At 51.8% G+C, this 15,004-nt stretch overlaps 1 protein-coding gene across 1 annotated transcript in view; it reads left to right on the top strand.

Annotated features, from left to right (window-relative positions):
• CUL9 (cullin 9) overlaps positions 1-15,004 on the top strand; it is a 443,484-nt gene that overhangs the window by 188,220 nt on the left and 240,260 nt on the right. The window contains exon 22 of the mRNA XM_086948773.1: positions 3,728-3,843. Coding sequence (XP_086804899.1) covers positions 3,728-3,843 — 116 coding nt within the window. The remainder of the gene's footprint in view (positions 1-3,727; positions 3,844-15,004) is intronic.

The raw sequence follows: 15,004 nt of genomic DNA, 5'->3' as shown, positions 1-15,004 counted from the left end.
CCAAGCCTCTCAACTCCGCTATTTATTGGAATGGTATAGGCCGGAATCCGAGAAGAGATGGCTCTTCCAGGATAGGGCTATGGCTCAGACGCCCCTCTGGAGGGCTCCTTTCCTCACCCGGCAGCACCGGTCGCGATACATCTTGAACTCACCTATCACCCGCACCATCATGCGGGTTTGGGACACGGTCGCTGTCAAGAACGGCTTATCAAGCTTTCCCTCTCCGTTTACCCCCATCCTGGACAACCCGGAGTTTCCGCCGGGCAATGATCCTCACGCCTTTTCGCAATGGCGTGGTACCGCCTGCCGTTCTGCCGGCGACCTTTTAGACCTACGGGGCTTTCTTCCCCTCTCGGACATTAGGCAAGGCTATGAGGTGGCGAACTCTCACCATTTCCAATACTTCCAACTCTGACACTGGCTCACCAACCCGGTCACCGTCACTCTAGTGGGTCGACCGATGACAGTTTTTGAGAAATGGCTGCTGACAAAAGACACGGATAGACATCTTATCTCGGACATCTACAAAATGCTCACGCCCCCACCCGTCCCAGGTAAAACGGCGGGTCAGAAGCCTTGGGAGGCTATACTTGGTAGGGCACTAACACCTAAAGAATGGGGCTACATATACTACAGGGCCTCACATACCACACGCAACACCACGGGCAGGGAAACTGCGGTGAAGCTGGCAATGTTTTATTTATTTATTTTATTTAAAACACTTGTAGAGCGCAACTGTCACCTGACAGGTATCCTGGCGCTGAAGCTCACTCCTTAGGATGGAAAGAGACGGGAAGCTAATAAGAGAGTTAGCAGTGAACGGTATTGGGGAAGAGCCAGGTCTTGATTCGCTTTCTGAAAGGCAGGAGTTGTGGAATTTGGCGAATGTCAACCGGCAAACTGTTCCAAAGTTTGGCGGTGGCCACTTTGAAGGATCTTCCCCCGGTCCTTACTTTGTTAAATCTGGGCACCGACACAAGGCAGGCTGAGGTGGATCGGAGAGTTCTGGTGGGGGTGTACCAGGAGAACATTTTTTGTAGGGATCTGGGGCCCGTTCCGTGTAGTGCCTTGAAGACAAGGCAGAGTGCTTTAAAAGCTATTCGCTGCTTCAAGGGGAGCCAATGTAGCTCGGCTAAGGCTGCTGTGGCCGAGGATCTCCTGGTCCAACCCAGGGCCAGTTTGGCTGCAGCCGACTGGACTCTTTGGAGTCTGTCCAGTAGAACAGCTGGGGACTCGAGCAAAAGAGCATTACAATAGTCAAGGCGACTAAGGATAGTACACCTGACTATTAGTGCTCGGGCCTGGGCGGGGAGTAATGGCAAGATTTTACGTAAGGAACGCAGTAGGGCGAGCAAGTAGAGACTGTTTTAGTTACCTGTGTTTCCATGCTGAGGTTGTTATTTAGCATAACACCCAGATTGCGGACACTAGTGACCGGCTGTGGTTTTTCTGGGTTTTCCGGGGGCCAGAATTCTGTAGGAAATAGGCGAGGAATCCGGCTCCCAGAGCAGAACAGGACCTCGGTCTTGGAGGAATTGAATTGCAGGGAATTCATGTGCAGCCAGCCGGCTGTGTCTCTTAAGCAGTCATGGAACGATTCCATGGGGATTGAATCCTCCCCCTCCCAGGAGAGGATGAGCTGGGTGTCGTCCCGGTAGTTTACAGTTTTCAATCTGTTGGATTTGATTAAAGTGATCAGTGGGCCGGTGTGAGGTGCCAATGTATTGGCACCTCACACCGGCCCGGCTTCATAGAGGGAACCCGACCGCAGCGCATTGTGCTGGAAGGGATGTGGGGAGCAAGGCACATTAACCCATCTCCTCTGGGACTGCTGTGAAGTCCGGAGCTATTGGGAGACGGTCCTGGATGACATCGACTCCACCTTTGACACTGAAATCCCGAGATTCCCAGCCTACACTGTCCTGGACTTACCTAACGCACTCACTTTTCCCTTGAAATCTACCCGGGGTCGCCAAATGGGGATCGCCATGCAAGCAGCTACACAACATATCTTATGGCTCTGGGGCTCGACCACCAAGCCCACGCATTTGGGATGGCTACACAAACTCTGGTTCACTTTGGGGATGGAACGCATTCAGGCTACACTTACACATACCACTGCTGCATTTTAAAAGGTTTGGCTTCGGTTGCTATCCCTCTTGTCCAAAGAATTTAATGAGATCACATGCCCCAGATACCTTCGCATTCTGCGCCTTAATGAAGCTACGCATGAACCTCCGTGACCTCATGTATGATCGCAATATCTACTATTTGGCTACTTCTGGAATTGTTTCCTGCGCATGGCACACTGGTTGGGGTGGGGGAGGAAGGGGTGGATTGGGAACGGGGGGGGGGGGGTTCTGGTTTTTGTTAGTACGGTTCTGCTCTTTTACACTGCTTATCACTAGTCTCCTTGGTATCATACCTCTGCTCTGGCATATGTACCTCGCCTTCTATTCAATTTACAGAGAAGACGTGCCTGTCTGTCTCGTTCACCTTATATGCCTAATGCCTTTCCATTGTAACGAGATGCCTATTTCTGCTCTTAAAATCAATAAAACACATTTGAAATTAAAAAGAGCTTGAAGCGAGCCCTGTACTCCTAAGGCTACGGGGCCTGCTTTATATACTGATGTCTGTGAAATATTGGAAGCTACTTGTTGGTTTTCACTGGATTTGTAGTATTTTCTGATCCTTTTCCTTTCATTTGATGAAGGTCACTGGCTGTTTATTGTCAAAGGCGGTGTTTTTACGAGGAAGGACATAGATTCGATGGTGGGGCAGGGGTGCGGAGAGTCAAGCTATTCAGGGAAATGGCTTTCATTTTCTTCAGTTAGACGATGTGTTGCTTTTCCAACACTATCCACCTCGGCACCACCATCGACTATGTACTGGAGGAAAAAGGCCTTTTTTTGGGGGGTTTTGAGGGTGGTTTCTATTTTGAGATACTAAATGATGTTGTAGGCCTTAAATTACATGAGAAGCGTAATTCTGGGAAGCAAGGACAATGAGCTGCAAGTAGGAACCACTTGCACCGTGATATGCAGAGGCCTAAGAAATCCTTGGGGGTGCTACCAGATGGGAAATATCTGAATCGTTTACAGGAACAGGATAAAGGCTTTTCACAGAAGTGGATGTGAATGCAGTTGCCAGCAGCACTGACGAAGCATGCGCAGTAAAGGAATTGCTGAAGGCCAGGGCATGGAGAGTACAACAGCAGGGCTGGATAATGATGGGCACAGTTTGAGATCTGTGTCGAGAGCAGATTGGCGAGGACAGACTGGATGGCCCCAGTGCTTTGCTTCCAGTGCTTAGTTCCAGGCTCCCCTCTGTCATACCCCCCTTCCCACCCTTTTCTCAGTCTTCCGGTGTTTTAGCATTGTTGCTTGTGTCCGCTGGCATGTCTTATGCATGTCCTGATCTCACCCAGTCTCCTTTAATCAATGATGTGTTGTTCTTGCACACATTTCCAGCTCCTCTTACAACTTTAATAAGTCAAACTCTATCTCATGTGCTTTCTGTCTCTGTTCGCTGCCTTCTGTGGTTGCAGCTCCTTTCCCTCTCTCTCTGTGCCCCTCTGTCTTTGTCGCTTTCTTGCTAGGCTTGCTACATGTATTTTTCTTAGATCTCGTGTGCACTTCCCACCCCCTGCTCAGATGTGCCCCTCACTTCCTTCCTGCATAGTATACTCTTTGGCTGAATTTAACCCCTTTTGAACTGTTTGCAGATGGTAAGAATGGGAAAAGCAAGGAAGCGAGCGCTGGTGCAGTGAAAGTGCCCGTCAACAAACCCAGCAGCATGATCGGGATCACCCAGTGCTGGCAGGGCGTGGTTCAGCAGCAGGTACGTCTTTTCACTGTCCTCACAGGAACGTTGCATTCCCTTTCCAGACATACATGTGTCCCATTAATGTTGCATTCATAGCATTCATTCACTTATTGTCTCCTAGCACTTTCCAAAGTCCTCTCTGTTCATCATGTGTGTCGTTCATTCCCAAAGCGGCTTCAAACTGCTATAGGAGTTTATGGTCTTTGCAATGACTTCTCCTACCCTTTCGATACCTTTCAGCTCTCTAAGGGGGATCTGCACTTGTCCTGATACTAGAGCATGGGCACTCGAAACATTTCTGTGGCATGCCTGAGGGCCACACTTATGCAGCATTGCGAGAGTTGAGGTAATGAAAGGTGGGCGTAGGGGGACTAGAGGCATATGCATGGTGTGGACAACAAACCGAGCCTTGTGACTTCTGTCTGCCACCAACGCTCTATTCTCAGGGACCAAGAATTCTAGTCAAAGAATGAACTTCTAATGTAAAATGTGAGAGGGAAAGAGATGCTCATCTTGTGGCTGAATTGCAAAAAGTGACACCAGAAAACCTTAATGTATGCCTGTTTCACAGCTTTCTGAATGTTCCTGATCTGTCGAGTGAACAGAAGCCCAGAGCTGCTGGTCACCAGGGGGCCGCAATTAGAGGTCAGGTGGGCCGCCTGCGGCCCAGGGCCGTACTCTGAGTATCCGTGTACTAGAGTTCCATAGTTCTTCCATTAATGTCGCTCGGCCTTCCAGCCCAGTTTAGTAAGAGCATGAGCTTAAGTTACACCTTACTGCACAAATTGCTTAAAATGTTTCCGAAGAGCGGCTCTGTCTCCATGTGAGCTGTATACACCTTTTGAAGTCTGTTGTGGAAAGCCAGCACTAATTAATTTTGTTCCCATGCGCTCTGCTTTCACAGCCCCTCACCATCTGGTGTTTAGTGTTACACTTTTATCTTGTTAACTTGTTCAGATTTTAAATAATTTGATTAACTTCTACTTGCTCTGGTCTGTTTGGAGGGACTGCTCAGTTTTGTGTCCGTTTCACTTTATTTGCTTTAATACCAGCTTTAACATTTGCCTTGGTTTTCAGATCACAGCTCCTGCTCTATTTTCATCCCTCCCTGCATTTGAGCCACAAGAGATGCCATTTCTTAAAGTGCTCTCTCTAGTGGTTTTAATCTTCTGCCATGTGCAGACCGTCAAGGGGGTTATTTTGGGATGGATGCAGCACTGAGACGCAGCATGCATGCTTAAGGCAAGCCCGTATGCACCCTGGCCAGACCTAGTGCTTGTGATGCTGCCCATTTGAGACCTCAGATCAGCAGAAAATGTATTTCGTCTCTCCACACTTCCCCTTTTAAGTACTCTCAGGCCTGGATGTCTTTCTAACTTTCGGGTAGACCCTGAGTGTCTGTTGCCCAGTTGCAATGCTGTGTCTGCCCTCCCACCTTTCAGTTACATTTCCCATCAATGTGCCAAAGTCTTGATGAAACACTCCCTCACAAGGCCCATCTGCTATTTGGTTTGCTTTGCCTAACTCAATCAGTAGTGCGCTAATCACAGATACCTACCTGCTGAGCCTAAATTGTCTTGGTCGACTCATGCCCTCGATTTAAGCATAACTTTGAGGTTATACACCACCTCTTGGACAATACAGTAGGCATTGCTTTTAACCGAGTCCCCTCTGAAAAAGTTTCCTCTCCAGACAGTCTTGTAGTTCCTCCAAGCGATCATATAAAGCATCTTTACCACCCACCACTTCTAGTAATGCTGTTGCCCTAATTTTAAAGTCACCTCCAAGGACTCTACTCTGGCAGCAGACCAAGTAAAAGACTCAGAAACTCTACCTGTGGCTGTTAACCACCAGCCCCAATTTCACTTTAAGTTTAAAGTATTTTATTCAGCGTGACACACCAAAACAAATACACAGCAGCATAGGATCGGCAGTTGAAAAGGTGCATAGGTCTGGCATGACACAACATTTTACTACAAACGCCACCCCCCACCCCAACGTTCAATTGCCCAGCCCAACTCACACCCATTGTCCAGTGCGCTACCGACATGCAACCCATACTCCAAGGCTGTAGGTGATTGGGAAAGAGGGCTTCACCCCGCTCACTGATCTGGCGCCAACGGGCTCGTAAGCCGCAGGAGGTATCTCGGACAGGTGAGCTCCCAGAACTCCGTGAGCAGCAGAGAGTGAAATGGTTGCCAGAGTTCATTAAATTGCGTTATATCCCCAGCCACCACCAAAGACAGTTACTCCATACCCAGCACATGCCACAGTCTGTGGAGCCAGCCAGTGACCGTGGGCGTTGTGTCCGTGCGCCAGTGTATCAAGATGTTCTGAACTGCAGAGCCAAGGGCGATGGCGATCTGCCTGCCTCTTCAGGACCTGAGGGGATACATTAAATCATTTGGGAGTCCTAGCAGGGTATATGCCGGGAAGCGCGGGAGCTCAATGCCAAAATGAGTCCATTTCGTCCAGCACTTCCTTCCAGTAACCAGTTAAAAGAGGACAATCCCATAGGATGTGCGTGAGCGTACCCCGATGTCCGCACCCCCGCCAGCATGTGTCTGCCTTACTATGGTCGAACTCATGGATCCGCTCAGGCGTGTAGTACCAGTAAGTGGACACTTTGGTGAAAGTATCAGTGAGGCCCATGTGATATGCAGAGTGGCGCGCCCTATAAGAGATGTGGTCCCATTCCTTGGGGCTCAGTGTCCTCCCAAGTTCCCGTTCCCATTTAGCCCTCCCAAGATTATGAAAGTGTGTTGAGGGCAGTTGTAAGAACTTATACAAATCCGAGATTAGTTTCGAGTCTGACGTACGAGACAACAGCCATCTCTCGCACGGCGAGAGCATCCTATCCGCCACGTCCCTTACCTGTGGCTGAAGAGCCCAATGCCGGACCTGCATATAATGGTGTCTCTCAGTTTTGGGGAGTGAGTGAACGGGATGACCCCCTCGGGGCCATACAGGTGACATAATGCTCTGCACCCTGCCTGCCGCCAGTGTTTAAAGGCTCCTTTCTCCATTCCGGGAGTGAAGGCAGGGTTATCCACCAGCGGCGAAGGGAAGGAGGTGAGGTCATACCGAAGGTAAGTTGCGTCCCAACCCCGCAAAGGCACCCTAGTGATAAAAGAGGCGTAGAGATTCTTAGGCCGATGGGTCCGGTGTAGGAACGGTATCTCCTGCAGAGGCCGCCCCGCCACCGCCTGGTCCTGGAACAGCCAGTGCTTATCCGACTCCCATCTGCACCATTCGACTAAATACCTCAATTGCGTCGCTTGAAAGTATTTATGGAAGTCGGGAATGCCTAGACCTCCAGCGTCGGGAGACAAAAGGGAGAGGGTCCTGCGTAATCTAGGCTTTTTCCCTTGCCAAATAAAACGGGCCACATCTGATTGTTGCTGCTGTATCCATCCCTTTGGTGGTTGAAGCGGCAGGGCCCTAAATAAGTAGAGCACCTGCGGCAAGATCGTCATCTTAACGGCAGCGATTCTACCCAACCAGGAGAGGATGCCGCGATTCCAGCGGCCTAGTTCGTTCCTGATCTTAACTCCCAGGGCCAAGTAATTAGCCGAGACCATGGCTGGCAGTGTAGGAGCTATCGGAATCCCCAAATATGGTATCGCTTCTGAGGACCAAAGTAACGGGAACCTGTTCTGCAGATACGCCCTGGTGTCAGGCGCCAGAGAGATATCCAAAGCCACTGACTTCCCCATATTCACCTTAAAGCCCGAGACTGAACCGAACGCTGCCAGTTCTTCCATACAGGCCGGCAATGCTATCCGGGGTGTAGCCAACCTGAAGATGACATTGTCAGCGTAGAGACTAATTGTATGGGTAAATCCACCCATCCGTATCCCCTCCACTGCTGGTCGCGTCCACACCCTTTGGGCAAACGGCTCCATGTATAGAGCAAAGAGCAAGGGTGAGAGTGGACAGCCTTGCCTGGTGCCTCTCTCAATGGTGAAGGCCGCGGAGGCGTGGCCGTTTACCCGGACCACAGCCGAAGGTTCCCTGTAGCAATTGAGAATCATAGAGTGAAACCTCTCCCCAATGCCCGCCTTCACCAGCACCTGCTCTAAAAAGGGCCAATGTACTCGGTCAAACGCCTTCTCTGCGTCGACCGTTAGCATCATCCTTTCACCCGGAATCCGGGAAGCTTTTTCCAGCAAATGGACCACCCGCTTTGTATTATCCACTGTCTGCCGTTCTGGGACAAAACCCGCCTGATCCGGGTCGATAAGGCCGGGCAAGTGGGGTGCCAAACGACTGGCCAGGATACCAGTATAGAGTTTCAAATCCACATTCAAGAGGGATATCGGTCTGTAAGACCCACAATGTTTAGGATCTTTCCCTGGGTTGGGGATGACCGTAATAGAAGCCCTCAGGAGGTCAGGCGGGATGGCACCAGGTTCCGCGAAAGAGTTGAAAAGGCGGGTGAGGACCGGGGCCAACGACTTGCAGAATATTTTATAGAAGAGGGCAGAATAGCCATCCGGGCCCGGTGTTTTGCCGTGTTTGAGTCTGGCAATGGCCGACACCACTTCCTCTATGTTAATATCCCTGTTCAGGTGGTCCGCCTGCAGAGGCTCCAAGGAGGGCAGGGTGACCGAATCCAAATAGGAGGTCATAGCCGGCACATCCGACGGGTCGCCGGCGTAAAGGTTTTCATAGAACCCTCGGAACTCGGCCGAGATGCGGGCGTCGTCCGTCACTACACTGCCCGTGGGGTCAGAGAGTTCTTTCACTAACTGACTCTGCCTAGTGGCCCGGAGTCTATTGGCCAAAAGTTTGCCACAACGATCCCCCCCCCAGTATAAAAGGCATGGCGCAGTCGAAGGGCCGTATATTCCGCTCGATCCACATCCAAGGCGGCAAGGAGTTTCCTTGCTTCTTTAAGCTGCCGCCAAATTCTTGGCGCCCCTGTCCTACGGTGAATCAACTCCAGCTCCCGGACTCTGTCAGTAAGCTCATCCCTCTTTATCCTGCGCTCCTTGTTTTCGGCCGCGGAAATCGACAAGAACTCCCCCCTGAGGACAGCCTTCAAAGCTGCCCATTGCGTGGCCCGGGTGGTATCTGTGTTGTCATTGTGAGCCAAATATTCACGGAGCACCTGCTCAATACGGTCCGTCACCGTTTTCCTATGTAACAGAGTATCCTGGAGGCGCCAAGTCTTCGCTTGAGAGTCAGAGGGGGCAGGCAAAAAAAGGCCTCAACCGGGGCGTGATCCGACAAGGAAATTACCCCCACGTCCACGGCGCACGCCAGAGCCTGCACTGGCGAGGTGACCAGAAGATGATCAAGCCTCGCGTAGGTCTTATGCGCGTGGGAATAGTACGAGTAGTCCCTATCTGCGGGATGCATGTGACGCCAGAGGTCCAGGAGGCCTACAACCAGCTGAGAATTCCCCGACTTGCAGGGAGCGCTGCGCTGATCTGTCTACAACCGAATCAAAGACCATATTAAGATCTCCCCCGAGGATAATATGCCTGTCCGGCGAGGCAGTAATCTCCTCTACCGCAGATTGTAAGAACCGCTCCTGTTTGTCGTTGGGACTATAAAGGGAACCTATCGTGAATGTAATTCCCCCCACCTTGAACCTGTGCGCCAGCAACCTCCCTTTTATTCCGGTGAATTTGTGAATGTGTTCCCCTCTAAAGTGTCGGGCCACCAGAATCGCCACCCCGGCTGTCTTGGTGGTACCAGAGGAAAAAAACTGCGTCGGGAATTTATGAGAGCGTAACCTATGTGTGTCCTGCGGCAGTAAGTGTTTCCTGAAGGAGGCATATGTCCGCTCAAGCATTTTCTAACCGGGAGAGCACTGCCCGCCGCTTAACAGAATTGTTCAGACCTCGAACATTCAAGGTCACGACTTTAAAAGTGTAAGGAGGCATAATGGAAAGTGTATGTGAAGGCGTTGGCGTCCTGCGTGGGGGTTGTAGCGGGCGTGTGTACCCCCCCCCAGCTCAAGCAACAAAGTAATCGACCAAAAACAATAAGCAAAGCCGCTCCCCCTTACGCCGAGCAACCTAGCACCCACCATGAGCCCCAACGTGACCGTGCCTCCCCCCATACACCAGCCAGCTCCCCTCTCCATCTCCACACTCGCCTCCCCTCCTGCGCCGATCAGGACAAGATGGAGAAAAACAGGTGAAGCAACAAATCCTAGCACAGCGCACTGGACAACCCCTTCCCCCACACCCAACTCCCACAACCCCTCCCAGTTCCCCAACACCCCAACACAACCCCCTCTACCCCCAGAACTCCGTCCCCGTCCTCCCAAAAATGGAGTCAAAGGAACCATTGTCCAAGCCCTGCCTAAACAGGCAAATCTATGGAAAGTCTCAAAAGTGGACGTCCAGCCACTACGCAGCCCCCGCCCCCCCCCCCCCCCCCCCCCCCCCACCACCACCCCAGGCCCCTAAACCTGCAGCTCGGAAGAAGCGATGTAGATCTCCCCCCAGGGGATTTCTAAGGCGGTCAAAGCAACCTCGCCAGTCGCCGTTTCTCTAGCGACCCCTCTCACAGCACTATCCATTTCAGCCCGGATTGTAGGCGAGTCAGGTCTCGCCGAAGAAGTCGAATGCCTGCAGCCAGGGACCGATTGCCAGCCATCCCTGGTGACTCAGTGGCGACGTGGGGTGGGAGCCTCTTCGTCGGTCGCTGTAATGCCCAGTACTGCACAGGTGCCCTGGCGAGAGCGCAGCTGATGCAATGTTCCGTTCCAGCGGAAAGGGTGACCCCAAGAGTATTGAGTGTCATGTTCCCGCAAAAAGTCAGTCGCAATTTTGAAGGACTTGCGTTTCTGTAGGGTGACCACTGAGAGGTCTTGAAAGAGGGCTACTCTATGGCTCCTGAACTCCAACGAGGGTTTAGTGCGAGCCACCCGGAGGATTCTTTCCTTCAGGGTGTAATCCGGCAGGTAGGCCACGAGGCCGGGGGGGGCGCCGGGGATCTGCGCCGCGGGCCCACTCTATGCGCCCTGTCAATCCTTACAGAAAAGTCAGTTGGTTCATTCAGGATATCCCTGAACAGATCCTGCAGGTAGCCTGCCGCATCCTCCCCTTCTTCTCCGAGAGGAACACCCCGGACCCGAATGTTGTTCCTCCGGGAACGGTTCTCCAAATCCTCCACGTGCGATTGGAGATCGATTTGTTGGTCTCGGAGCCTGATCACCTCCTGCTGAAGCTGTGTGAGTTCTTCGTCTCGGGCATGACCAGCCTCTTCCACGGAGGTCACCCTTTCTTCCAAGCCATCAACCTGTCCCTGCACCTCTCGCACTTCCCCCGCCACCTCCTACTTGAGCGCCTGAAAGTCCTCTCGGAGAGAGCTGAAGAGCGATTCGAGGAAGGACCTGGGGACCGGCGGCTCCCCTCCGCTCGCTCCCTGGGAGCTGCTTGACTCTCCCGGGGAGTGCTGTCCGCGATCCTGCCGTGCGGCGCCCCTGCTCAGCATTTCCGGCAGGGTGCGGTCACCCTTCTTATTCCCTTTGGTACCAGACATTGGACGGCGTACCCTAGTCCCCACCGGCTCATTGTGCCATCAGGATTCAAGCAAGCCGGGCCGAAGACGGCTGTAATGCCAGAAACCGGTCCCCGGAAGCTTGTTTCCTTCCCAGTATAAGAATTGGCTTGGTAGTTTGGTCTGCCCTGTTCCCATGATGCACTGGGCCAGGGACAGACTAATTTGCATGTAGTCAGGTTCTGAGCTGGGATGGTGCAGTGAGCTAAATAACGGTGATGGATCAAGCCCTGATCTCTTGACTGGGTAAGAGTGGTCTGCTTAACTCAGACACTCTGTTCATCACCACCCCCTTTTTGGACCGCTCAATAGGCCTGGCGTAGTCCTCCGGTAGTTTGGGCCTACCAGCTCCTCGTCCCTGCCAGGAACACTAAGGGGGTCACACAGAGCTGACCTCGCCTTCACTGCCAGATCCTGCTGCCTTCAGAAGCACCGGGCTCATCCACTGCGGCCGGGTGAAGCAAAAAGAGTCCCCCGCTGGCAGGCCACCCGGCTGGGGGGATGGGAGCACACCTCGCCGCTCCGGCCTCTCACCACCGCACCTAGGCCCACGGTCCTCCGATCCCTGCAGTCAAGCAGGTGCACCCCAGGCAGCTGACCCCCCCCCCCGCCGACAGCAACCACCACGAGGCACAGGCTCCCGCCTCGGGCCTCCTGCGTCTCTTCACCGGGGCACAGTCGCCGGTAGCCTCCGGCCAGCACTCCTCCGGCCTTCTGTGGGGAAAGACAAAAGCCTTGCGGGGGCCGGTCGCGCCGTCAGCCGCCAGAGACGCAGCCAGTCTTTTGCGAGCTCCCCCCGCCGGGCACAACACCGCACCTCACCAGTCTCCGCGGGGGGGTCGTCTCCGCACTCGGCTCCGGTCTGTCCAGGCCTGTGGCCTCGTTCAGAGCCTCTCGCGTTTTTCCTGCGGCCGCGACTCGGCCCTGCCACGCCTCCAGGCTCGGACAGGCACACCGCCTCGCACACCCCAGGCCGCACACTGTATTCCGCAGGGTCGCATTGTAGCAGAGGCCCGGCCAGTCAGGGCCCCATGCCGCACCAAGCAATCCAGGGCCTCCGCTCGGCACTCCGGGCTCAGGTAGTCCCTCAAGGTGGGCCCAGCAGCACTTCCGGTCGAGGCCACGACCCTCGCGGATTCCGGCGCTTGACCAAATCGCGCTGTGAATGCCGTCTATCACACTGATTTTCCTCGGATGCCGGCGATTAGGTCCCCCACCCCTTCCGCCGCCGTTAGATAGCAGCGGGGGGGGGGGGGAGATCGTCTGCAAATAGGCTGTTTAGGGGCCTTGGTCGGAGGAGATCGCTGAAGTCGCGTCCTCCTACTCCGCCATCTTGGCCACGCCCCCCCCCCCCCCCCCCATTTCACTTCAAAGGAACTATTAATATATCATCCTTCTGGCCCTATCAAGAATTTTTCTAACTTTATTGACCAAATTGATTTCCTCTCAGTGCTTCAATAGCAGTCATTTAATTGTTTTGTGTGATTTCGACATGCATGTTAACCACGCCACTAACAAGGCAGCCCAGGACCCACTCTGCTCCAGTTCGCCCATTCAGCTTATACGACTAGTGTCTGCCCCTAATCCATGTGCTGGATATACTATACATTTTATTTCAGCACATATACTGGGCTCACCAGGTCTGACCATAAAGCTCTTTCCTTTATTTCTAGCCTGCTCGCCTAAACCTATTGGAAACTCCTATTCGCTCCGGACATACTGTCCTTCGTCCAAACTTAATCTCTCTAATTTTGCATCTATATTGGACAGCATTATACTCACTGCTGACACTGATCAACACCCAGTCCACTCTTCATAATAACTGTCAAAACGTTGTAGGTGTTACCATTCTTTTAAAGGTCAAAAATGTTCATAAACCGCGTCCAATAGCCCCTTCATATTTGGATACTGTCAGCAGTGAAGAGGCGCTGCAAACAATCTGAAAATCAATGTCCTTTTATGTCAAACACTGACAAAGCTTAAAAAACTGAGCTGTGCTCTTCTGAAAAAGCTGGTCAAAAACGCAAGAGTTAAACATTACCATAAGTAAATTTGATCAGCTAGCATCCTCCAGAAAATCTTTTTGATATAGAACGCCCTCGGTCATCGCGTCGCTGCCACTATGGTTATTTCGTCATCCCAATAGCTGTACTTTGACTTTTTCAGGATAAAATCTCTCGGGTAAGTTCTTTCACTACCGTCCGAACTGTTGCATTTCAATTCTATGTGGTAGCAATTCGTTTTCTGACTGTTCACCATTTACTCCTGCGCACTCAAATTAAATGCTTGCTAAGATACTCTGGTCTTTCCCCAGGCTCTTCTCTCCATCCCTCCGGATAAAGATAGTTCGACCTGCTGCTTCCCCCTTCATGCCGTTCATGGCTTCTCTCTCCAATACTATTCTTAAAAACATGAAAGCCTTGGTTATCCTTCTCCTAAAAAAAGTCTAGCTCAGTCCCGGCTGTTCTTACAAACTATAGCCTGATCGCATTGCTGCCTCTGATTGCTGAGCTGTAAAGCTGCGACAACGAGCAGCTGTCTAAGAAAATCGAAGAACGTGCCTTATTGAATACCTTCAACTCTGGTTGTGCGCCACCTTAGCAGTTCCTATTATAAGGAATACTAATAGAAGTGATAGAAGTGCATATATATATATAATATACTGTGTAACTCTATCATGTGGGGATGACTATGTTGGACACTGGCACTTTAAAAATGAGCACTTGTATGAGGGACGTTGTCATGTGAACAAGGCTCCAGGGAGCCGAAACGTCATGCAGCATACTTTGCTTCAATAAATTTTGCACAACGAATGGGTCCGTGTCCTAGGAATCTGTGGCAGCGATGCACGAACAATTGGTGTGTTTGCACTGAGACGCGTTATCTACACAATATATATGTCTGGTGAATTCTGAGACGGCCATTACACGGGACCCTCTTCATGTAACGGACAACGCCAAAAAACTTGGGATTGCATCTAGGCTTGGCCTGGATACTATTGCTCCGGAAGGAGATTCGGCGTTTTAACCCCCGTCAACCACGTAATTGATTTCGGTCTAACCGAGCCCAAGGGATAACGCAGGAGCGGAGATACGGAGAAAACCGCGAGAGCACCTGGGCAGCGGACCGACTAACAAGTAAGCGGAATACGGGAAGAAGAGTATTTTGCAGCAGCGCTCTGATACTAACACTGCAATCTCTTGTGTGTAGATTAGGCGCGCGCGGTAAAGTTTTGAATAGTGCAAAGATGACGGCTGACAGCGTTCGAGAACGGGGGGCAGCGGCACTCACCATATTCTCCGATTGCTCACCCATCCCCAGTAACATCCGAGGTGTGGGTAATGAAGGAGCCAGCAGCAGTAACAGCACACTAAAGGATATATTCAAAACATTAGAAAAGAAATCCAGAACAAACCAAGTGGTGGGAGTCTCAATCCCTCCAAAGTTACATCGATGTTCATCGTATACCACGTGGTCTGCGCATTCTTACTGCACCCACATATGAAAATCCTAACCCCGAACTCATGAGAGAATGGACGAAAATTAATCTTGAAGCCTCTCGCCGCATTGTGCTGATACTAATCAAATACTCTGATATTGACAGGGCAGCGTTATTAATTGAAATTAAGGCATTGTATGAACAACTTGAAACTAT

The sequence above is a fragment of the Lissotriton vulgaris genome, unplaced genomic scaffold (assembly GCF_964263255.1).
Source record: "Lissotriton vulgaris unplaced genomic scaffold, aLisVul1.2 SCAFFOLD_375, whole genome shotgun sequence".
In the NCBI taxonomy this organism is placed as follows: Eukaryota; Metazoa; Chordata; class Amphibia; order Caudata; family Salamandridae; genus Lissotriton; species Lissotriton vulgaris.
The sequence above is the reverse complement of the archived record's forward strand: the minus strand, read 5'-3'. Positions and strand labels throughout refer to the sequence as shown.